The 25,026-nt window shown below is 35.3% G+C and overlaps 4 protein-coding genes and 1 pseudogene across 4 annotated transcripts; 4 read left to right on the forward strand and 1 right to left on the reverse strand.

Annotated features, from left to right (window-relative positions):
• The first annotated feature begins 1,690 nt into the window (after nt 1–1,690).
• Nucleotides 1,691–3,938, forward strand: LOC130742499 (putative pectinesterase/pectinesterase inhibitor 28; annotated as a pseudogene).
• Nucleotides 3,939–5,807: 1,869 nt separating this feature from the next.
• LOC130744646 (uncharacterized mitochondrial protein AtMg00810-like) lies at nt 5,808–6,242 on the forward strand. The gene has a single exon (XM_057596814.1). It carries the CDS (start codon nt 5,808–5,810, stop codon nt 6,240–6,242), a length of 435 nt encoding a protein of 144 aa, XP_057452797.1.
• Nucleotides 6,243–10,504: 4,262 nt separating this feature from the next.
• LOC130745647 (probable pectinesterase/pectinesterase inhibitor 58) lies at nt 10,505–11,347 on the forward strand. Its single transcript, XM_057598008.1, has one exon. The coding sequence runs from the start codon at nt 10,558–10,560 to the stop codon at nt 11,182–11,184; it is 627 nt and encodes a 208-aa protein (XP_057453991.1). The 5' UTR covers nt 10,505–10,557; the 3' UTR covers nt 11,185–11,347.
• Nucleotides 11,348–13,929: 2,582 nt separating this feature from the next.
• Nucleotides 13,930–16,253, forward strand: LOC130745646 (putative pectinesterase/pectinesterase inhibitor 28). The gene is made up of 2 exons (XM_057598007.1): nt 13,930–15,042; nt 15,251–16,253. Exons 1-2 carry the CDS (start codon nt 14,031–14,033, stop codon nt 15,985–15,987), a joined length of 1,749 nt encoding a protein of 582 aa, XP_057453990.1. The 5' UTR covers nt 13,930–14,030; the 3' UTR covers nt 15,988–16,253.
• Nucleotides 16,254–16,817: 564 nt separating this feature from the next.
• On the reverse strand, nt 16,818–19,401 carry LOC130745648 (reticulon-like protein B22). The gene is made up of 4 exons (XM_057598009.1): nt 19,011–19,401; nt 18,784–18,925; nt 18,337–18,406; nt 16,818–17,118 (listed from the first exon to the last, which is right to left on the reverse strand). Exons 1-4 carry the CDS (start codon nt 19,226–19,228, stop codon nt 16,997–16,999), a joined length of 552 nt encoding a protein of 183 aa, XP_057453992.1. The 5' UTR covers nt 19,229–19,401; the 3' UTR covers nt 16,818–16,996.
• Between the last annotated feature and the right edge of the window lie 5,625 nt (nt 19,402–25,026).

Here is a 25,026-nt window from a genome sequence, read left to right on the forward strand (position 1 = left end):
ACTGAAGCTCTGACCCACTGGGTAATTGGAGCTCCGAGGCTGACGACTCTGGAACAACACTGTACCAAACCCATCTCGAACCTAGCCACCCACACATGCTCAAAACCAATCCTCCAACCTTCATCGCCAAACCAACTTTGTCCGCAAGCTTCAACAATTTGAGCTCTCTCAACAGGGTTGTCTCAAGTAGTTGGCATAGTGGCATCGACATCACTTTCTTGAATGGACCCGAAATCTAAACCACACATGGAAGTTATCGAAGACGTAGATCTTGCCATTGTCAACCTACGGGTTTTTAGGAGACAAAAGCGATCAAGAGCTTAATCACAACGCCATTCGAGACATATCCTCGCCAGATATGAAGAACGGGTGAGGGATTCATGTGTTTAGGAAGTGAAGTTCTTGGCCAAGAAAGCGGTTATGTTATCTCATTCACTCTGCAAAACCGACACCCACTCCACAACTAGAGAGAGATGAGAGAGAGGGAGAGGGAGCGATTGGTTATGTACTTTCATTGAAGGCCCTCGCATGGGAATGGTGAAGAAGAAGGTGAGGGGAGGGTGGAAGGGAGATAGGGTTGGGAGGATAAGAGGGTAGGGGCGATGGCGGAAGTATGTGGTCGAAGTAGGGCCATTGTAGGAGAAGGTGGATTGGGCAGACGAAGTGCCAAGATTACAATGATTTGAAATATTTACTTTGTTAAATTATCAAATAAACATTTGGTCCATCAGTGGACTGATGGAACATTCTAAAAAGGGGCTCGCCCTGTCTCAACCTTACTACTTTTATTCTAATTATGATCACTATTTTTAATTTTAATTTTCGTATAATATATTTTAGGCTTAAAAGCATTTGTTGCCCCTGATGTTTCATGTTTGTGTAAAAGACACCCCCATTTATTTTTGTCTATGTTTGTACCATCAATGATACTAAAAAGTGTAGCGAGTACCCCTCCGTCAGTTTGACGTTAGAAAACTAACGGAGGGGCTGACGAGGCTTTTCCTTTTTTTTTACATGCCACGTGGAAAATAAAATCAAAATTCAGAAATGGAAAACGGGGTGGGGAGAATTCGAACTCAGGACTTGTAAGTAGCAAAACACACACTTAATCAGTTGAGCCACATACATAATTAAAATATATTGCAAGAAAATTTAATTTATATCATCTCCTTCATCATCATCAATTTCATATCATTGAGGGTACAAACATAGACAAAAATAGATGGGGGGTGTCTTTTGCACAAACATGAAACATCAGGGGCAACAAATGCTCTTAAGCCTATATTTTAAAAACAAACTTAATATTCAAATTTATTATTATTATATTTTTTTGGTTACATTCAAATTTATTATTTAAATTAAATAATTAAACTAATTATCTCAAAAAATATTTTTATTCAATTTTTATTAATATGTAGTTTTTTATTAAATGTATTATCATGACATTTTAATTATTTAAAAAAATGTTTTTTCCATGTATCGCACAAGCTAAAATACTAGTTTATTAACGAACGCCAAAGCGTGTGCTAAATATATGCATTGTGTGCCTTCCGTGCTTAGTATTTTATTAGTAAAGATAGCAAGTTGGCCTCTCAGCAAAACCTCTTCACATTTAGCATAACCAATTGATAATTGTTGTCAAATAGGTGTTCTCTCTTTATAAATAACTCTCCACTTTGCACACCAAATCACAAACACTCATTCTTCTGAGGACTTTCATAGAGAATCCTCATTGACTCATTTTCAACAGGAGCTTCTTAACTCAATAATTATAATGTCTGGGGGAGATGCGCAGAAGGGAAAAAGAATCGCCATAATTGGTGTCTCAGCCTTGTTATTGGTGGCTATGATTGTGGCTGTCACAATTGGCGTGAATAAGAGTGAAGCAAACAATGATATAGAAGACACCATGAAGAACCATGTTGCTACCACGGTAAAAGCAGTCCAAACCCTTTGCCATCCCACTGATTACAAGAAAGAATGTGAGGAAACCTTGATAGCAGAGGCTGGAAACACCACTGACCCAAAAGAACTTACTAAAATTGCCTTCAACATTACAATTAACAAAATTGGTGACAAGCTCAAGGAAACTGAGTTGTTGCATGAGGTTGAGAAGGATCCAAGAGCCAAGATGGCACTTGACACATGTAAACAACTCATGGATCTTTCAATTGGGGAGTTAACAAGGTCAGTTGATGGAATAGACGAGTTTCATCTCAACAATCTGGACAAAATTCTCATGAATGTAAAGGTTTGGCTTAGCGGCGCAGTCACATACCAAGATACATGCTTGGATGGGTTTGAGAACACCACAAGCGAAGCCGGGACGAATATGAAGGAGCTATTAACAACAAGCATGCATATGAGTAGCAATGCCCTGGCTATTGTCTCTGAACTTGCTGACACCATATCAGATTGGAATGTCACAAAGTTAACCGGGCGCCGCCTCCTTCAAGATTCTAAGACCCCCTCATGGGTTGATCTTGGTCATCGTAGACTTCTTGATTCAAAGAAAAATACATTCAAACACAAGCTTAATGTGAGGGAATTAGATTTCCCACCCTCTGTTTTAGATTTCCCACCCCATTTGAAAGTGGGGAAAAACCAATATTGTCCCTCCGTGTGAGGCATTGAAGAAGGTTCCTGAGCATAACAAAAAGCCATTTGTGATTTACATCAAGGAAGGCATTTATCAAGAGTATGTTGATGTTACCAAGCATATGATCCACGTTGTGTTTTTGGGTGATGGTGGCAAAAAGACACGAATCACTGGAAACAAAAACTTCATTGATGGGATTAACACCTACAGAACTGCAACCGTTGGTATGTCCTCTCTTAATTGAATAAATATCATACCTCTTTCTGGACATTTCTTTTTTTAATTCACACTAAATATAAATAAAGCATGCATCCATTGAATGAAATCTAAGATACATTTTAAAAATTGCAAATCAAACCCATAGGAGAATTTTATGTAAGGATGTAAATTAATGTACAAATTAATATATGCAGCTGTCCAAGGAGATCATTTTACTGCCATCAATATGGGTTTTGAGAACTCTGCTGGCCCCCAAAAGCATCAAGCAGTGGCATTAAGAGTTCAAGCTGACAAAACCATCTTCTTCAATTGCTCAATGGATGGGTACCAAGATACACTTTATGCCCACACCATGCGTCAATTCTATCGGGATTGCACCATTTCGGGTACCATCGACTTTGTCTTTGGTAATGCGCTAGCCGTTTTTCAGAATTGCACTTTCGTGGTCCGAAAGCCATTGGAAAACCAACAATGCATTGTAACTGCACAAGGCAGGAAAGAAAGGCAACAACCATCAGGAATACTCATTCAAGGGGGTTCCATTGTGTCTGACCCTGAGTTCTACCCTGTGAGATTTGACAACAAGGCTTACCTAGCTCGTCCATGGAAGAATTACTCTAGAACTATCATCATGGACAGCTACATTGATGATTTGATTCATCCTGATGGCTATCTTCCATGGCAAGGATTAGAAGGCCCATCAGGCATGGACACTTGCTTCTATTCTGAGTACCACAATGTAGGTCCGGGTTCAGATAAATCAAAGCGTGTAAACTGGGCTGGAATTTGGAACCTCAATTCAAAAGCTGCACATTCGTTCTCTCCGTCCAAATTGTTCCATGGAGATGACTGGATTGAGGCTACTGGGATCCATTACTTCCCTGACATTCCCAAGCATTACAGGCACAAGAAAACATTACTTAATTGGTGATAATGACTACTTGCAATCAACAGGGACTGATTATTAGTTAACACTTATGTTGTTCATTTCTTTTTCTCCTTTTGATTTCATTGATAATTCTTGGAGTAGGTATTCATATTCTTTATGTTCTAGAGAGATGCAAAGACTTGCAGTTAAATTCCCTCTTTGTATAGTGACTAGATATATGTGAAATTAGATACAAACATTAATTTTTGTTAAGTTGTAGTACAAGTTAAAGTAATAAAATGTTCTTTTTCTTGCTGCAGTTTTTCCCATCGATTATTACATATTAGGTAAGTATAAGTGTAATTTATATAAATTAATAAGCATAAGAGTTGAATGGATATACATTGTTAGTATAAAAGAGCTTTACATAGACAAGTAATCACGGTATTCAACAGCACACAAGGGCTATAAATGTCTCACACCCGAAGGTAAAAGTATTCTCTCAAAGGATGTTTGTTATCTTCAAATAAATGCATTTCCCCTACACTGCTCCATTTCTTAGTCATTCTTCATCATCTCTCAGGCCTTAGAAAACCAAACAGAGTTCAACTTATTTCCATTCCTAATCTCAATAGGCACTTTAAGAAATAGGGAAGTTGACAAAATCTTGCAAGTCCTTTAAATAATAACTTTCCAATGAATTAAAATCAATTTCTACAGCCAACTTTCTTAGAAGCTCCTGTATTTAATGTATGCATAAATATAAGTAGACTTAATAACCAAATACTTGAAACGCTTTGAAGTTAAAAGCTAATCTGTATTAGACCCAGATTAATGCAATAATCTTTTCACGACCAATTGGATACCTGAAAACTATTGAGCACAAAACTAAAGTTTACTCTTCCAAATTTTGGGTTGCTTGAGAACATATACATCCTATTTACAAGATAAATCATAGGCTAAATTATCTTGTTAAATTATTGCTTCCAAAACTGCACGTTTAATTTGTTTCAATTGAATAATTCCTAGTCTTTGGTTGTTGCTATTGTTTAGGAAGTAGTTAATAGTTGCCCCATTTTTCAGGTGTTGTGGGTTAGTATGCAGCTAGTAGGATATTTTCAGTTATTTTCAATTCTATAAATGTAAGCTCTTGAATTCAATAAAATCAGTCTTCCGCTGAATATCTTCTTCCTTCACTGCTCTGATACCAATTGTTAGTATTTTCTGAATTAGCTAACAGAGACTATAGTTCAGTTTCGAAGGCCTACAAAACTTTCCATCCACAAACTGATACTATAATCATCAGCAGAAATGTCCACTTCATGGAAAATGAAGAGTGGGATTGGGAAGATTCAAATACACCTGAGCTTAAAACAAGCTCATGGCTGGATGAAAGGGAGGATGATCCACTAGTAAGAGGTACTCGGTTGCTCTCTAACGTTTATCAAAGATGCAATGTTGCAATATATGAACCTGCTGGCCACGAAGAAGCACTCAAAGAGTCCAGATGGAAGGATGCAATGAAGGAGGAGTTGTTCATGATTGAAAAGAACAAAACCTAGGAGCTTGTTGAAAGACCTCAAAACAGAAAGGTAATTGGGGTAAAATGGGTGTTTAGAACCAAGCTCAACGCAGATGGTTCAGTCATCAAGCATAAAGCAAGGCTTGTTGTTAAAGGCTATGCGCAGATTTTTTGTGTTGATTACTCTGACACATTTGCACCAGTAGCAAGGCTTGATACAATAAGATTACTTCTTGCTGTTTCTGCGCAACTTGGCTGGAAAGTCCATCAGATGGATGTCAAATCAGCATTCCTTAATGGAATTCTTGAAGAAGAAATTTATGTCGAGCAACCTGGAGGCTTTGTTGTTGAAGCCAAAGAAGACAAAGTTTATCGACTACATAAAGCTCTTTATGGCCTAAAACAGGCACCAAGGGCGTGGTATGGTCGTATAGATGATTACTTGCCTGGTTTAGACTTTGAAAAAAGTCTTTCAGAATCCACACTATATGTTAAGAAAATTAACAATGAGATTCTTGATGTTTCTCTTTATGTGGATGACCTTTTAATTACATGCAGGAAGTAGTGCAAAGCTTGTAGATGAGTTCAAGCTAGATATGATGGTTTTTGAAATGACCGATCTTGGTCTAATGTCATACTTCCTTGGAATGGAGATCAAGCAAAGTAAAGATCAAGTTTTCATTTGCCAGAAGAAGTATGCAAAGGAGATTCTCAAGAAGTTCAAAATGGAAGATTGCAAGGAGATGAATACTACCATGAACCAAAAAGAAAAGCTAAGCAAAGATGATGGAACTGCAAAAGTTGATGAAACATACTACAGAAGTCTCATTGGTTGTTTGATGTATCTTACAGCAACAAGGCCAGACATATTGTATGTTGTAAGTTTTCTTTCAAGGTTTATGCATTGTGCTAGTGAAATGCATCTAGTGGCAGCAAAAAGAGTTGTGCGATACATCAAAGGAACTGTTACCTATGGAGTTAAATTTCAGAAGATGCCTAATATGAAGCTGTATGGGTATTCTGATAGTGATTAGGTTGGTTCCTTAGATGATATGAAGAGTACTTCTGGGTATTGTTTTAGTATTGGCTCGGGAAGTTTCTCATGGTGTTCGAAAAAATAGGATATTGTAGCTCAATCTACTGTAGAAGCGGAATTTGTAGCAGCAACTGCGGCGGTAAATCAAGCATTGTGGTTGATGAAGATTTTGGTTGATCTGCATATGGAGCAAACGAAAGGCACTTAAGTGTTTGTGGACAACCAAGTTGCCATAGCAATTTCTCAAAATCTTGTATTTCATGGGAAAACTAAGCACTTCAATATCAAACTGTTCTTTTTGAGAGGGGTGCAGAAAAATGGAGACATTAATCTTTGCTACTGCAAGACGGAAGAGCAACTAGCGGACATATTCACAAAACCGTTGCCTGTTACTAAGTTCGAGCTTCTTAGACAAAAGCTTGGAATTTGCAGTTTCTAAAGAAAGGAGGAGTGTTAAATTATTGCTTCAGAAACTGCACGTTTAATTTGTTTCAATTGAACAATTCCTAGTCTTTGGCTGTTGCTATTTTTTAGGAAGTAGTTAATAGTTGTCCCACTTTTCAGGTGTTGTGGGTTAGTACGCAACTAGTAGGATATTTTCAATTCTATACATGTAAGCTCTTGAATTCCATAAAATCAGTCTTCCGTTGAATATCTTCTTCCGTCACTGCTCTAGTCTCTGTTACCTAATTCAGAAAATACTAACATATCTGATTGATAGATTGTTGCAATTTCTAATTTAGACACAAAATCAAATTCTATATATGAACAAAAAGGCAAGTGCAAAATGACTAGGTTACATGATAGAGTCTTGTTCCCCACTAGTGTCATTTCTTCTTCCCACGAACCAACCTACACCTGAGCTAATTGATTGAGAGCACTCAGCCAACATGTAAAGACAAAACAAGCATAGTCCTGCATAAACAAAGTGTCAGCAAGTATACAAGCATTGTGAATGTATAGCAGATCTCCCTGTCCACCAATCAGAAATAAAAAAGAAATAACAAAGCTATTTTCTATTGAACCTAGGTTATGCCCCCTCTACCCCATTGGCATCCAGTCATAAACATTTCAACGGAATCATTTTACTTAATTTGTCTTTTTATAAATCCAAGCAAGTCTTATTACTGTGATATATCTATAGTTATCAGAAACTGTTTCGATTGAAGCCACAATTCATGACTGACCACAAGAGAAATTCTTTGAAGTGATGAAATCCCTTGCACTTGTACCCTCAACATAACCAGAGATGCTCATAAACAACATCAAATGATGTGTCAAGTATCATATTCATACATCACAAACATTGGTAAAGTTGTCCATGCTAGAGAATAGAGACACTATGAAAGTGACGCAGTGCCCAACTATTCCTTTTTTAACACAACAATAATAATTAAGATCACGTTTGGAAGAGCTAATTTGAACTTATCTTACATCATAAGCGCATATGCATGTGTTTGGGCAAGCTATAAAAATAGCTTATAACTTACATTTAAGGTGTTTTGAGCTTATTTACATAAGCTAATTATATTAGCTTTTGAATAAGGGCTTACAGACTCATAAGCTATTTTAAACTTCTTTCAATAAGTTTCTCAAATTAGCTTATGAATAAATGCTTGTGATAAGCACTAATAGCTTAACTAAGTTGTTCACCCTAACACACTAACCTTAATTCCTGTTTCCCAAAGGTATGAGATCTTCTACATGAACAAAATGACACCATAACATCCCATCATGAATTCAGTGTATGAGCATTATAATCCAGAAAAAAGAGGTTGTGTTATGCATTATTAAATCTTGTCGGATGATCGGATCATTATGATGGATCACCAAAGAAAAAGCAGATTGACTAATAAAAAAGCAAGTATTTCTACTTAAGACAAGAGTTTATATTTTGATCAATTGCCTGCAAAAAACCTTCCTTCCACAATTCATCCACTAACTATCATAGAAAGGTAATTCATTTTATTAGGTGTCTAGTCCTATTTACTTTTCCAAGATATACCAATTTACCTCTTCAAGTAAACAAGAAAAAAAGCACATAATTAAAATAAATAATGGAAGTAAAAGGAGGAAGCAGCATTACCAACATAGGCAATTGTAATGCCCAAAGCAGCATTACCAGCATTTTGGTAGAATTATCTGGTCTGGGAGAGGATATTATAAAAGTGAGTTAAATAGAATTTCTTTTGTTTGGATGGTAAGATAAAATTACTTTTGAAGTGTAGATATATTTACATTTTCTGAGTCCTACACCTAGAATAATTTTTCAACAGAGAAGTAAGAAATTTTCACCTTTCTCATAGGGCTTCTTATTCATGATCTTTTTACAAACAAATGTTTTACTCTGTTAACTTTCATCTTAGAGAAATGCCATACTTTATTGTTTACAGTAAGGTTGTCATGTGACTGAGAGGTTACGGGTTAAGTCCTGAAAATAGTGTCTTGTAAAAACAGGGTAAGATTGTGTACAATACACCACATGGTTGTTGTCATGTAATTGAGAGGTCACATGTTCAAGTCCTCGAAACAGTTTTGTTAAACATAGGGTAAGACTGCGTACAATACACCAAATGGTGGGACCCATTTTTATGTGCGGGAGCATTACACTATTGTTTGGTTAACACTCTACCCCTATCTTAAGAAAAATAGAAATATGGGAGAGAGATGGGAAAGATGGTAGCTAAAAGTTGGGGTATCTATGCACTTCTACTAGTCATAGGTTGTTACCATCACTTTTTAATAATTTATCCTCAGTCACTCCCTTGAAACAATTTGTTGGATATACTAGTATAAGAATATTCCAAACTCAAAATTAACAGGATATATCAAGACTCTTACATAACTTTTGAGTACTTGGAGAGAGGATTAATAGTGATTCCTACTCTCAATATGGGTTATCTTTAAAATTCTATCTCTTCTTTTAATGGATAGTGAGTTTCACGCACTATTTGAGAGTGAGTTCTACTAAGTAAAAATTATTTAAATTAAAATTCTTTTTTAAACTTTATTTTCGAAACCTTGTACTACTTGGTAGAGACTAGAGTGGACCATTAATATTTTGGTTCGCCGGTGAACCACTGTTTAAAACCGGTGGATGCAAGAATTTAGGAATATTCTCTAAATTAATGGTTAGGATTGAGTGAGTCATAAAATGACATAAATTTAATTATCCTTTCTCTTCCAAAACCTAACATTTCCCTCACTAGCACATCGTTTCCAGAAAAATGCACGACAACTTTGATCACCGAAGCTCTGAGTTATCACCACCCACTCGGTAACTCGAGCTCTGAGGCTGACGGCTCTGGAACAACACTGTCACCAAACTCATCTCGAACCTAGCCACCCACACATGCTCAAAACCAATCCTCGAACCTTCATTTTCCAAACCACCTTTGCATGTCGTTGGCATGGTGGCACCGACATCGCTTTCTTGAATGGACCCGAAATATCAACCACGCGTGGAAGCTATTAGAGACGTAGACCTTGCCATTGTCAGCCTACGGGTTTTTAGGAGACAAAAGCGATCAAGAACTGAATCACAACGCCATTCGGGACATGTCCTCGCCAAATATGAGATGGGGAGTAGAGAGAGAGAGAGAGAGAGAGAGAGAGAGAGAGAGAGATGAGATGAGATCGAGAGGGAGAGGGAGCCATTGGATATGCACTTTCATTGAAGGCACTCGCATGGGAATGGTGAAGAAGAAGGTGAGGGGAGGGTGGAAGGGAGATAGGTCTGGGAGGATAAGAGGGTAGGGGCAATGGTCTTTCTGTATGTGGTCGAAGGAGGACTATTGTAGAAGAAGGTGGACTGGGTAGATGAAGTGTCAAGATAACAATGATTTGGAATATTTACTTTATTAAATTACCAAATAGACCTTTGGTTCACTGATGGACCATTCTAAAAAGGGGTCCGTCCTGTCTCAACCTTACTACTTTTATTCTGATTATGATCACTATTTTTAATTTTAATTTTCGTATAATATATTTTAAAAACATACTTAATATTCAAATTTATTATTTAAATTAAATAATTAAACTAACTATCTCAAAAAAAATATTTTTACTAAATTTATTATCATTACATTTTCATTTCTTTAAAAAATATTTTCTCATGCATCACACGAGCTAAAATGCTAGTTTAATAACAAACGCCAAAGCGTGTGCTAAATATATGCATTGTGTGCCTTCCGTGTTTAGTATTTTTTAAAAATTGCAAATCAAACCCATAGGAGAATTTTATGTAAAGCTGTAAATTAATGTACAAATTAATATATGCAGCTGTCCAAGGAGATCATTTTACTGCCATCAATATGGGTTTTGAGAACTCTGCTGGCCCCCAAAAGCATCAAGCAGTGGCATTAAGAGTTCAAGCTGACAAAACCATCTTCTTCAATTGCTCAATGGATGGGTACCAAGATACACTTTATGCCCACACCATGCGTCAATTCTATCGGGATTGCACCATTTCGGGTACCATCGACTTTGTCTTTGGTAATGCGCTAGCCGTTTTTCAGAATTGCACTTTCGTGGTCCGAAAGCCATTGGAAAACCAACAATGCATTGTAACTGCACAAGGCAGGAAAGAAAGGCAACAACCATCAGGAATACTCATTCAAGGGGGTTCCATTGTGTCTGACCCTGAGTTCTACCCTGTGAGGTTTGACAACAAGGCTTACCTAGCTCGTCCATGGAAGAATTACCTAAGAACTATTATCATGGGCAGCTATATTGATGATTTGATTCATCCTGATGGCTATCTGCCATGGCAAGGATTAGAAGGCCCATCAGGCATGGACACTTGCTTCTATTCTGAGTATCATAATGTAGGTTCGGGTTCAGATAAATCAAAGCTTGTAAATTGGGCTGGAATTTGGAATCTCAGTTCAAAAGCTGCACATTTGTTCTCCCCATCCAAATTTTTCCATGGAGATGACTAGATTGAGGCTACTGGGATCCCTTACTTCTCTGACATTCCCAAGCACTAGAGGCACAAGAAAACATTACTTAATTGGTGATAATGACCACTTTCATATTCTTTATGTTCTAGAGAGATGCAAAGACTTGCAGTAGTTGACGTATCTGAAATTCCCTTTTTGTATAGTGACTAGATATATGTGATACAAACATTAATTTTTGTTAGATTAAAAAAACATTAATTTTTGTTAAGTTGTACAAGTTAAATTAATAAAATATTATTTTTCTTGCTGCAGTTATTTTCCATCAATTATGACATATATAGTTAGTCTATAAGTATAATTTATATAAACTAATAAGCATAAGAGTTGAATGGATATACATCGTTACTTTTTTGGGAGTAAATAAGTAGACTCACAAGTTTTTTTTACTTCATTAAAATTCATCAAAGGAATGGATTTTAAAGCAATTAATATTAGGGTTGTCCACCAGACTGGTTCGGGTCAAGAGTGTCGGTTTTGAACAGTTGAAATCATCACACAATCAGGTTCGCCATCGTCTGATGAAAATGTTGATTTCGGCGAGTTACGGTTTTAGCCTACTACGGCTTCGGCGGGTGAGTTCATACTTTAAGAGAAGACTTTCATCTTACTGAATTTTTTGGTGTTTAATATGTACCGGCTGAGTTAATACTTAATATCACTGTAGAACGTTTTAGAATAGTTATTTCCTTATAAATTATAACATACATAATCACATTAGTTTTATTATGAGCTGAGTACAAGTGAGAGTTGAGTTTTTTTTTTTTTTTAATTTGGACTAAGTTAGAAACAAATAATTTTGAAAGAATGCATTTTTGTAGAATAATCTGGTTTGGGAGAGGATATTATAAAAGTGAGTTCAATAGTATTGCTTTTGTTTGGATGGTAAGATAAAATTACTTTTGAAGTGTAGATATATTTACATTTTCTGAGTCCGACACCTAGAATCATTTTTCAACAGAGAAGAAAGAAATTTTCACCTTTCTCATAGGGATTCTTATTCATGATTAATATTTTTTTTACAAAAAAATGTTGTACTCTGTTAACTTTCATCTTACTGAAATGCAATACATTATTGTTTACAGTAAAGTTGTTGTTATGTGACTGAGAGGTTACGGGTTAAGTCCTAAAAACAGTCTCTCGTGAAAAACAGGGTAAGACTGTGTACAATATACAACATGGTTGTTATCATGTAATTGAGAGATCACAGGTTCAAGTCCTCAAAATAGTTTTGTAAAACACAGGGTAAGACTGTGTACTGCGGATAATACACCAAATGGTGGGATCCCTTTTTTATATGCGGGAGCATTACACTATTGTTTGTTTGGTTAACACTCTAAATCCACCTCCATCTTAAGAAAAATAGTAATAGAGAAGAGAGATGGGAAAGATGGTAGCTAAAAATTGGGGTATCTATGCACTTTCACCGGTCATAGGCTGTTCATTTTTTATAATTTATCCTCAGTCACTCCCTTGAAAGTTGAAACAAATTATTGGATATACTAGTATAACTGTATAAGAATATTCCAACCCCAAAATTAACAGGACATATCAAGACTCTTAAATAACTTTAGAGTACTTGGAGAGTGGATTAATAGTGAGTTCTACTCTCAATATGAGTTATCTTCAAAATTATATCTCTTCTCTCAATGGATAGTGAGTTTTACACACTATTTTGAGTGAGTTCTACTAAGTCAAAATTATTTAAATTCAAATTCTTTTGTAAATTTTAAAGTTTTCAAAACCTTTACTATTTGGTGGAGACTAGAGTGGACCATTAATATTTTGGTTCACCGGTGAACCACTGTTTAAAACAGGTGGATGCAAGGATTCAGGAATATTGTCTAAATTAATGGTTAAGATTAAATGAGTCATAAAATGACATATATTTAATTTATCTTTTCTCTTGCAAAACCTAACATTTTCCCTCACTAGCACATTGTTGCCAGAAAGATGCACGATAACTTTGATCACCGAAGCTCTGAGTTATCACCACCCACTCGGTAACTGAGCTCCGAGGCTAACGGCTCTGGAACAACACTGTCACCAAACCCATTTGGCCATCTCGAACCTAGCCACCCACACATGCTCAAAACCAATCCTCCAACCTTCATCGCCAAACCAACTTTGTCGGTAAGCTTCAACAATTTGAGCTCTCTCAACAGGATTGTCTCCCACCACCTTTGCATGTAGATGGCACGGTGGCACCGACATCGCTTTCTTGAATGGACCCGAAATCTCAACCACGCATGGAAGCTATCAGAGACAGAGATCTTGTTATTGTCAGCCTACGGGTTTTTAGGAGACAACCTTACTACTTTATTCTAATTATGATCACTATTTTTAATTTAAATTTAAATTTTCGTATAATATATTTTAGAAACATACTTAATATTCAAATTTATTATTTAAATTAAATAATTACATTCATTATCTCAAAAAAAAAATTATTCAATTCGTATTATTTATGTAGTTTCTTATCAAATATATTATCATTACATTTTAATTATTTTAAAAAATGTTTTTCCATGCATCACACGAGCTAAAATACTAATTTATAAACAAACGTCAAAGCGTGTGCTAAATATATGCATTGTGTGTCTTCCGTGTTTAGCGTGTTTTTAGTAAAGATAGCAAGCTGGCCTCTCAGCAAAACCTCTTCACATTTAGCATAACCAATTGATAATTGTTGTCAAATAGGTGTTCTCTCTTTATAAATAACACTCCACTTTGCATACTAAATCAGAAACACCCATTCTTCTGAGGACTTTCAAAGAGAATCCTCATTGCCTCATTTTCAACAGGAGCTTCTTAACTCAATAATCAAAATGTTTGGGGGAGATGCAGAGAAGGGAAAAAGAATCGCCATAATTGGTGTATCAACCTTGTTATTGGTTGCTATGGTTGTGGCTGTCACAGTTAGCGTGAACAAGAGTGAAGCAAACAATGATATAGAAGACAACATGAAGAACCATGTTGCTACCACGGTAAAAGCAGTCCAAACCCTTTGCCATCCCACTGATTACAAGGAAGAATGTGAGGAAACCTTGATAGCAGAGGCTGGAAACACCACTGACCCAAAAGAACTTGTAAAAATTGCCTTCAACATTACAATCAAGAAAATTGGTGACAAACTCAAGGAAACTGAGTTGTTGCATGAGGTTGAGAAGGATCCAAGAGCCAAGATGGCACTAGACACATGCAAACAACTTATGGATCTTTCAATTGGGGAGTTAACAAGGTCAGTTGATGGAATAGACGAGTTTCATCTCAACAATTTGGACAAAATTCTCATGAATGTAAAGGTTTGGCTTAGTGGTGCTGTCACATACCAAGATACATGCTTGGATGGGTTTGAGAACACCACTAGCGAAGTTGGGATGAAGATGAAGGAGCTATTAACAACAAGCATGCATATGAGTAGTAATGCCTTGGCTATTGTCTCGGAACTTGCTGACACCATATCAGATTGGAATGTCACAAAGTTAACCGGGCGACGCCTCCTCCTTCAGGATTCTAGGACTCCCTCATGGGTTGATCTTGGTCATCGTAGACTCATTGATTCCAAGAAAAATACTTTCAAACACAAGCCTAATGTGACTGTAGCCATAGATGGCAGTGGAGATTTCAAGAGCATCAATGAGGCATTGAAGAAGGTTCCTGAGCATAACAAAAATCCATTTGTGATTTACATCAAGGAGGGAATTTACCAAGAGTATGTTGAAGTTACCAAGCATATGACCCATGTTGTGTTTTTGGGTGATGGTGGAAAAATTACACGAATCACTGGAAACAAAAACTTCATTGATGGGATTAACACCTACAGAACTTCAACCGTTGGTATGTCTTCTCTTAATTGAATAACTATCATACCTTAGCTTATCAACACTAATAAAGAGTGACAACATTTCGTTTTTTTTTGGTTCACACTAAATATAAATAAAGCATGCATCCATTAAGTGTAATATACATTTTAAAAATTGCAAATCAAACCCATAGGATAATTTTATGTAAGAACTGTGATTAATGCACAAATTAATATATGCAGCTATACAAGGAGATCATTTTGCTGCCATCAATATGGGTTTTGAAAACTCTGCTGGCCCCCAAAAGCATCAAGCAGTGGCATTAAGAGTTCAAGCTGACAAGACCATCTTCTTCAATTGCTCAATGGATGGGTACCAAGATACACTTTATGCCCACACCATGCGTCAATTCTATCGGGATTGCACCATTTCGGGTACCATCGACTTTGTCTTTGGTAATGCGCTAGCCGTTTTTCAGAATTGTACTTTCGTGGTCCGAAAGCCATTGGAAAACCAACAATGCATTGTAACTGCACAAGGCAGGAAAGAAAGGCAACAACCATCAGGAATAGTCATTCAAGGGGGTTCCATTGTGTCTGACCCTGAGTTCTACCCTGTGAGATTTGACAATAAGGCTTACCTAGCTCGTCCATGGAAGAATTACTCTAGAACTATCATCATGGACAGCTATATTGATGATTTGATTCATCCTGATGGCTATCTACCATGGCAAGGATTAGAAGGTCCATCCGGCATGGACACTTGCTTCTATTCTGAGTACCACAATGTAGGTCCGGGTTCAGATAAATCAAAGCGTGTAGATTGGGCTGGAATTTGGAATCTCAATTCAAAAGCTGCACATTTGTTCTCCCCATCCAAATTTTTCCATGGAGATGACTGGATTGAGGCTACCGGGATCCCTTACTTCCCTGAGATTCCCAAGCATTACAGGCACAAGAAAACATTACTTAATTGGTGATAATGACCACTTGCAATCAACAGGGACTGATTATTAGTTAACACTTGTGTTGTTCATTTCTTTTTCTCCTTTTGATTTCATTGATAATTCTTGGAGTGGGTATTCATATTCTTTATGTTCTAGAGAGATGCAAAGACTTGCAGTAGATGATGTATCTTAACTTTCCTTTTTGTATAGTGACTAGATATATGTGAAATTAGATACAAACATTAATTTTTGTTAAGTTGTACAAGTTAAATCAATAAAATATTATTTTTCTTGCTGCAGTTTTTTCCATCAATTATTACATATTAGGTAAGTCTATAAGTATAATTTATATAAGTTAATAAGCATAAGAGTTGAATGGATATACAATGATAGTATAAAAGAGCTTTACACACACAACCAATCACGGTACTCAACAGCACACAAGGGCTATAAATGCCTCACACCCAAAGGTAAAAGTATTCTCTCAAAGGATGTTTGTTATCTTCAAATAAATGCATTTCCCCTACACTGCTCCATTTCTTAGTCATTCTTCATCATCTCTCAGGCCTTGGAAAGCCAAACCCAGTTCAACTTATTTTCATCCCTAGTCTCAATAAGCACTTATAGGAAATAGGGGAAAAAGTTGACATAATGTTGCAAGTCCTTTAAATAATAACTTTCAATAAATTAAAATCATTTTCTACAGCCTACTTTCTTAGAAGCTCCTGTATTTAATGTCTGCATAAACATCAGTAGACTTAATAACCAAATACTTGTAAAGCTTTTGAAGTTAAAAGCTAATCCGAATTGGACCCAGATTAATGTAATAATCTTTGCATGAACAACTGGATATCTGAAAACTATTGAGCACAAAACGTAAGTTTACTCTTCCAAATTTTGGGTTGCTTGAGAACATATACATCATATTTACAAGATAAATCACAGGCTAAATTAGCTGATTGATAGATTGTTGCAATTTCTAATTTAGACACAATCACAAAATAAAATTCTATATATGAACAAAAAGGCAAGTGCAAAATGACTAGGTTACATGATAGTCTTGTTCCCCACTAGCGTAATTTCTTCTTCCCACTAACCAACCTACACCTGAGCTAATTGATTGAGAGCACTCCGCCAACATGTAAAGACAAAACAAGCATAGTCCTGCATACATAAAGTGTCAGTGAATATACAAGCGTTGTGAATGTTGAATCCAAATAGCTGAACATGGAAACACTGAACATAGCAGATTTCCCTGTCCACCAATCGGCAATAAAAAGGACGGGCTATCTATTTTCTATTGAATCCAGGTTATGCCCCCTCTACCCCATTGGAATCCAGTCATAAACATTCAATGGATCAAATTTACTTAATTTTTCTTTTTATGAACCCAGGCAAGTCTTATTACTGTGATATATTAATAGTCATCAGAAACTGTTTTGATTGAAGCTAAAACTGTTATTCAGCACAATTCATGTCATACCACAAGAGAAAATCTTTGAAGTGATGAAATCACTTCCACTTGTACCCTCAAAATAATCAGATATGCTCATCAACAACACCAAATGATGTGTCAAGTACCATACATCACAAACATTTGTCACAGTAAGGTTTGTCCATGCTAGAGAATAGAGACAATATATATGTGACACAATGACCAACTATTCCTTTTTTAAATACAACAATAACAATTAAGCCCCCGTTTGGAAGAGCTTATTTGAACTTATCTTACACCATAAGAGCGTAAGCATGTGTTGGGTAAGTTATAAACATAGCTTATAACTTACATATAAGGTGGTTTGAGCTCATTTTCATAAGCTACTCATATTAGCTTTTGAATAAGCGCTTATAGCTATACCTACTTATAAGCTATTTTGAACTTATTTCAGTAAGTTTCTCAAATTTAGCTTATGAATAAATGCTTATGTATAGCGCTTATAGCTTAACTAAGTTTTTTACCCAAACACACCTTAACCTTTAAATCTTGTTTCCAAAAGGTGAGATCGTCTACATGAACAAAATGACACCATAACATCCCATCATGAATTCAGTGTATGTGTAATCCAGAAAAAAGAGGTCGTGTTATGCATTATTCAATCTTATCAGATCTTTATGACATTGGATCACCAAAGAAAAAGCATATTGACTAATAAAGAAGCAAGTATTTCTACTTAAGATAAGAGTTTATATTTTGATCAATTGCCTGCCTGCATAAAACCTTTCTTCCACTATTCATCCACTATCTACCATAGAAAGGTACCTTTTATTAGGTGTCTAGTCTATTTACTTTTCCAAGATGTACCAATTTGCCTCTTCAAGTAAACAAGAAAAATGCACATAATTAAAATAAATAAAGGAAGTAAAAGGAGGAAGTAGTATTACCAGCATAGGCAATTGTAATGCCCAAAGCTAGTCTTCCAATAGCAGACAATACATAAAGACAAAGAATGACCTGAAATTAAGGAAAGGCAAATTATTCCTCTGAGTAACAATATTATAAGAGTATATATTTGATTTCATTTCGTTCATTCACACAAGCACTTATAATCTACTCTAACATGGTTTTTCATCATCAAAACATGCTTAGGTTGAATTCTTAAAAGCAATTCAGGCTAACAAAATCATGTTGACAACAAAGCAAGAAAAAAAAAAACCAAACTTCTGAAGTAACATAAAAGTGATTTTAGCTTTTCTCACAAGAAATTTCAATTATTTTCCTATAAAAATCACTTTTACACTAAATGCATACAAACATAAATCACATCACTTTCAACCCACTTTTACCATAATCAATTTTGCCAGAATCAATTATCCAAAAATAGGAGGTACCTTAAAAAAGAGCCTCTTGTCATGGCCAGTAGCAGCAACCCTCAAAACTGATTCCGCCGCACCAACAGTGTTAGCTAAGCAAGCAACAATGGCATTGGCAGTGTCCTGCGAAATCTGCCACTCCAAAGGATCCACAGGAACCCTAAATTGATTCTCAATTTATGATCCATACAACCAAACCCTAAATTGAAAAACAAGGAAAAAGGAATAGAGAGAGAGATTCATACTGGATATTCATCTGGCGGAAGAGAAGGCCGAGAATGGCGAGGGAACAGAGGAGGACGATGAAGACGTCGGAGAAGAGAGAGACGACGGTGGAGTTGCGGTAAGCGCAGTGGTAGTAGACGAGTGTGCCGCATACCAACGCGATAATCGCTTTTCCCATCTCTCTTTCACCAACACTTGTTGTTTTTCTTTCTAATTCTCTGTCTCTGTCTCTATTCATAGTTCAATACTTCAATCCCAAAATCAATTATTCAACCAAACAAAGTCTTGCTCTGAATCTGATTCCTGAATCGCTTCCTCCGGTGGTGGGTGCGTATGAATCTAGAGCAGTAGACTACTGATGAATTTGGAAAATTACTCTTTCAAGGTCAAACATGCCTGCTACATTCAACATAGGAATATTACTATTAAATAACAGAAAAATCAAAATTCAAATGTTGGTGATAAAAAGGAAAATGATGTGGGGTTTCCTCAGGAAAAACATTTATTAATGTATTTTTTAAAAATTAATCACATTATCATAAAAAAAAATTACGGATTTAATTTGTATGTACTGTGGGTGGGTGTAAAATTTATTTCTTTACATAGATATTCAATAATTGATTATCACATCAGAAAATACTCAAAATAGCATGTCATTTAATTAAATAAAAAATGTAATTGTTTTTAAATATGTGGCATGAAATGATTGGATGTTTGTGTAGAGAAGTTTTACAAAATTTTGAGATAGTCTTTTAAGAACTTAGAATTTTTTAAATAACAAAATCTTTTAAGTGTGAATTCACAATGTATTCATCTCACCAACAACAAAAAAGTTCACAATTTATCAATTTCTAATGCTTAAAAAAATATTCAAAATAGTAGAAATAAGATGTAACATATTCGACTTAAAAAAAAGAAGGGGTTAACAGATTCAAAAATAACCTGTGAGTAGACTTAGCACCCAAAGATTCTCCCTACAGCTCAATTTGCTGCATAAAATCTATTAACATTTTAAAATGGGTTGTCTAAATAACCCATGATAAAATTTGGGTTTAATAACCCATAGTCTAGGTGGACCAATCACAATTAAGATAAATTGATTGATTTTTTATATTTTATTTATTAATTTATTTAGGGTTAAATATGTGTTTGGTCTCTCACTTATACGCATGAATCTAAAATGATACCTGAACAAAAAATACAAAAGTTTTAGTCCTTGAATTTTATTTGATCTAAAATGATTCCATATGAATTTTTCACATGTATTTTAATTCCTCCAAAATTTCTTCCATCAAATTAAATCCTTCTTCCCTCATATTATTTCAAAACCTAAAAATTCATATCATCATCACAAAACTCAGAAATTCATCTTAGAAATCCCCCCATCTTCTTCATCTTCATAACCCATTAATTTTCTTCATCTTCTTCCTCCTCGTCCTTCCTCCCCCACCCAAAACCAACATCACCACCCAAACCCCCACCCAGAACCAATTAGCAGCAGCAACAATTGCTATCCATGGTCCTCGGCAACAAGTACCGTTCATGGGCAAAATATCCAAATCCTTCCAATCATACATCCTCATCTACGACAATAATTAATTATTCATCAAACACAGTAATTTTAATTTCTTATTCAACCACCACTACGACAATAATTTTAATTTCTAAGTTTTTGGAGGAAGATTGAATTTCTAGGTTTTGAAATAATTATGAGGGGAGAAGGATTTAATTTGATGGAAGAAATTTTGGAGGAACTAAAATAGATGTGAAAAATCTATGTAAAACCATTTTAGATCAAATAGAATTTTAAAGATTTAAAACCTTTGCATTTTTTGTCCAGGTATCATTTTAGATTCATGCATATAAGTGAGGGACCAAACACATATTTAATCCTAAATAAATTAATAAAAAAATATAAAAAATTCAATCAATTTTTCTTAAATGTGATTGGTCCACCTAGACTATGGGTTATTAAACCCAAATTTAATCATGGGTCATTTAGACAACCCCTTTTAAAATAATCCAACATTACTCATTCATACACTAATCTTATCTCTCAAGTAGGGTGTTCATACTTAGACTGAAGTAACCAAATAAAAAAAAATTAATGAATATGCATGGTAATTGTTAAGATTTTTTACACTAACATTCAATTATTTTATGTCACGTAGGACTAACAGTTAAATTTCATTTTTATTTAAATTGAATTAAAATTTTAATTTTTCATGTGACATAAAATAATTATATGTCTATGTAAAGAATGTTTACATTTACGTTGTATAAACATTAAATCCAAACAAAAACCAATAATCGAATAAACCAATAACTGAAAAAACTAATGACTACTTAATGAATCTGATCGGATCTTGTTCTGAAGTCCAAAACCAAATCAATCCATAACGAACTGAAGTGATACATCATACTGTTCTGAAATTGAATAGGCTTGATCGTGATGGAAATCACTTTCTGTTGAAATCAACTGTTAGAGTCAAGTCACACATCGGAGAAGCCAAGGTAAGAGGGAGAGTTTATAAGGAGATGGACCCATAAACCTAATGCCTTAAGGTTTTGGGTTAAGATGTGGTGTCCAAGATCTTCTTGGTGTTTCCCCTCGACCTTGCCCCGTGGGTCCTCGTCGTGACTCTCCCCAACAAGTGGTATCAGAGCCGATGGTTGGTGTAGCCATGATTACGGCTCCTTGTGTCGAAAGTCTTCCTAGCAGTGTGGCTAGGCGGCGGGTTCCGTTGGCAGCGAACGGCGGTGCAAGGGTGGAAATACTTTCCTTAAAGTATTTCAAGCACTCTTTGAATTTCGTCTTAGAGTTTGGATGCAGGAATACCCAGGATAATCAGCCTTGGTTCGAGTTTGCACAAGACTAATGAAAACTCGATAAGCAGCGAAGTATTTTCTGGAAAACAGAGGATAAGATTGTGTGTTCTGAATTCTGAACATGCACTCTATTTATAGGCAAAAACAGAACAATTCATAAGGTTGTGACCCTTCATGAATTATGTCTGTTACCAACAAATATGTGAATAATTGCGACCCTTCATGAACAGGTGCAAAATTCGAATTCCAAAACAAACAGACGTTACGGCAACCGAGTCGCCGTCGCCGTTGATGCCTCAAGTGCTGTGCCGTCTACAAGACGCCACTAGCGCCTCTACGCCCACGCCACCCGCGAGGGGTGGTGTGATTGGAACATGTGACATAAAAGCTTGGGACCACCAAACCATGCACATGTAGCACTACATCCTCACTTTGTCTCTTTGTTGAATTGTTGGCATTTAATGATATATAAATGATTTGGAAAGTTGCTCCACTTTCTATGTGGGACTTCATTCAAATCTATTCAATGCAAAATCAACACACTTGTCATTTTGGAAAACTATGTAATTATTACTCCTTGAGTAATTATTACAACACATACATTCATACATATGTTTTGGTACCCTTAATTACATGAACATCGTCTGTGAATTCATGTGCATAGAATAATGACACGTGAATATTATTTTAATGAACAACTTAGTTGTTTCTATGGAAAGGAAAGGGAGCTCTTCAAAGAGTGAAAGAACAAAAATCATAGAAGAAAGGTGGGGTATCCTTGAATAAGCAAAATTAGCAAGACATATAATCTTTCAATGTTTTTAAATATTACTATAATATAGAGTATTTTTGTCGGAAAAGGTGTTGGGTGCCCTTGTACTTTTAAAATATAATGGGGATCCAATCTATTACTATACTATAATATATAGTTATTATTAGGAAATTTTTATGAGGGGACACCACCTCCTTCAATGCCTTCCACTCTTCCAGTATACACTTTTTTCATATAACTTTTTTTGGTACATACTTTTTTCATATAACTGAAAACAAAAAGAATTCAAATTTACTCATACAGTATTATTTTAACCCTCAACCGAAATCATTTATTAACCAATATGTAAATGATTACAACAAATAACTTTAAATTGTTTAAACTAAGAAACTTTCATGACACTTTTATAAACTATCTTGTAGGGGTGAACATGGCCGGGTAGATCCAATGAACCCGTCCAACCCAATCCGATCCAATAGAAAAAATGTGGGTTGGATCGGGTAATCGGGTTAATCGGATGGATTTTACTACAACCCAACCAAGTTCGGATCAGATTTCGGATTCAGTTCAAATCCATCCAACCCAACCCAGAATCCATACATATAATAATAATTTTTTTATAATTTTACTCATACTTGGAGTGATGACTTTTTGAAACTTTGAGACTTAAGTATTTGTAGTTATTTATCATATTTGAACTTAGAGTATTTGTTTGTAGTTATTTGTTAAATGTCTATATATATTAATTTGCATGTTGGAGACATATAAGTTCTAAGTGTCATGACATGACATTTAGTGTTGCTTTTCACTTTTTAGGTACTCGTGTTTTTTACCCGCGCGTTGCACGGGAAATTTGTCTATTGTATTTGATACATCGATTAATATTTTAAATTATAAAATATTTTAAATGCTAAGAATGTAAGAACAATCATAATAAAGATGTAGATATTTAAAGAGCACAAATTTAGACACTCAATTCTAGTATTTTGTAAGCATACACTGAATAGACTAATATAAAGATTTTGAAAAACACAAAAGTTATTAGGCCAAAATATTTAAGTTTTGCATATATGAGGTATAACTGAATTTTGTTTGCCTTAAGGTTTTGAGTGACAAATGTGGTGTCCAATCCACTTTGGTGTGCTCTGTGCTCATGTAAGCCATGATCCCCAGTTTATCCGCAAGGAAGTGATGCCAACAACCTTTGATGCTTTGTTTGACATGATTTACAATAAATAAAAAACTGAATTTTGGTTGCGAAGATGTATACTTGTGTTGCATAAAGGGTATTGCTTTTGTGTTTTAGATATGTAACAATACATAAATATATAATTATTTTTTACATTATTAAAAATACACTTAAGTTATATAAAAATGTTTTTTTTAACTATGTGTACACATTTTTCATTTATCATGTAAAATGTTCCTTCCCGTGAGATCTCATAACTCGAATATGTTAGCACTAATAAATTTAGGTCATAAATCTATAGTACATATGTATTCATATTTTTTATTCCTCATACTATTTTAACTATCAAACTATTATAGTTATATACATATATAAATATACCCTCTTAAATTTTTTTTAAAAATACTAAAATTAATTATATTAATTTTTTTTCTATTAATTTTAACACAATCATTTTCATATAAAATATCCCTTCGTGGAAGACGTTTACTCCTTCCAACACCATGTCCAAGAACTACGAAATTCAACAACATAGAGTATGCTCTTCGTATCTAGCATTTTACTCTGTATGCTTACCTGACATTCTTTTTTCTATGCTTTACTTCGAGTGAAACCCAACGCAAGTCAAACCTTCTAATGTGATTTCAGGTAACAATATAATAAAATATAGAACCTTCAAACATCTCGTCCTACAAATCTCAAATTGTAATATTCATATATGCTTGCTCAATCCTAAGTTCTTGGCCATATCTAAAAGAAATGAGTCATGTTTATCTCAACTACTCTTATGGTAAGAGCCCTTTTAAGCCAACAAATGCATGTCGCGCTCAGTAGTACCTGCAGGTACTTGATCTTCAAGTTCTTGTTTGAATTGTTAAGAGCCTCTCTTGGTGGCTCAAGGAGGAGACCTTCAAGACCGTTTAAAGAAGCTCCCTTGGTCAATCTTGAAAACTGGCAAAGCTTCCTCTTGGGTGAAAAATCCACCAAACACTTATTGTCAGACCAATTTTCCCCAATGCTACAAAGATTGAGCCATACCTCCTAGAGTTTGAAATAAGGTGGTTAGTTAAGCTTAAATATCACCCAAAAGCAAACCTAGAGTTTGATATTTGAAAAAAGTAAAATATCAAATTTCACAGGGCATGGCCTCAATTAAATCATTTCTCAAAAGCTGTTATAAAACAAAGCCTTAAATCTCAATCAAAGCTTGAATCAAATATTCACACCAGATTAGTAATTACTATTT

Source organism: Lotus japonicus, chromosome 3 (assembly GCF_012489685.1).
Source record: "Lotus japonicus ecotype B-129 chromosome 3, LjGifu_v1.2".
Lineage (NCBI taxonomy): Eukaryota > Viridiplantae > Streptophyta > Magnoliopsida > Fabales > Fabaceae > Lotus > Lotus japonicus.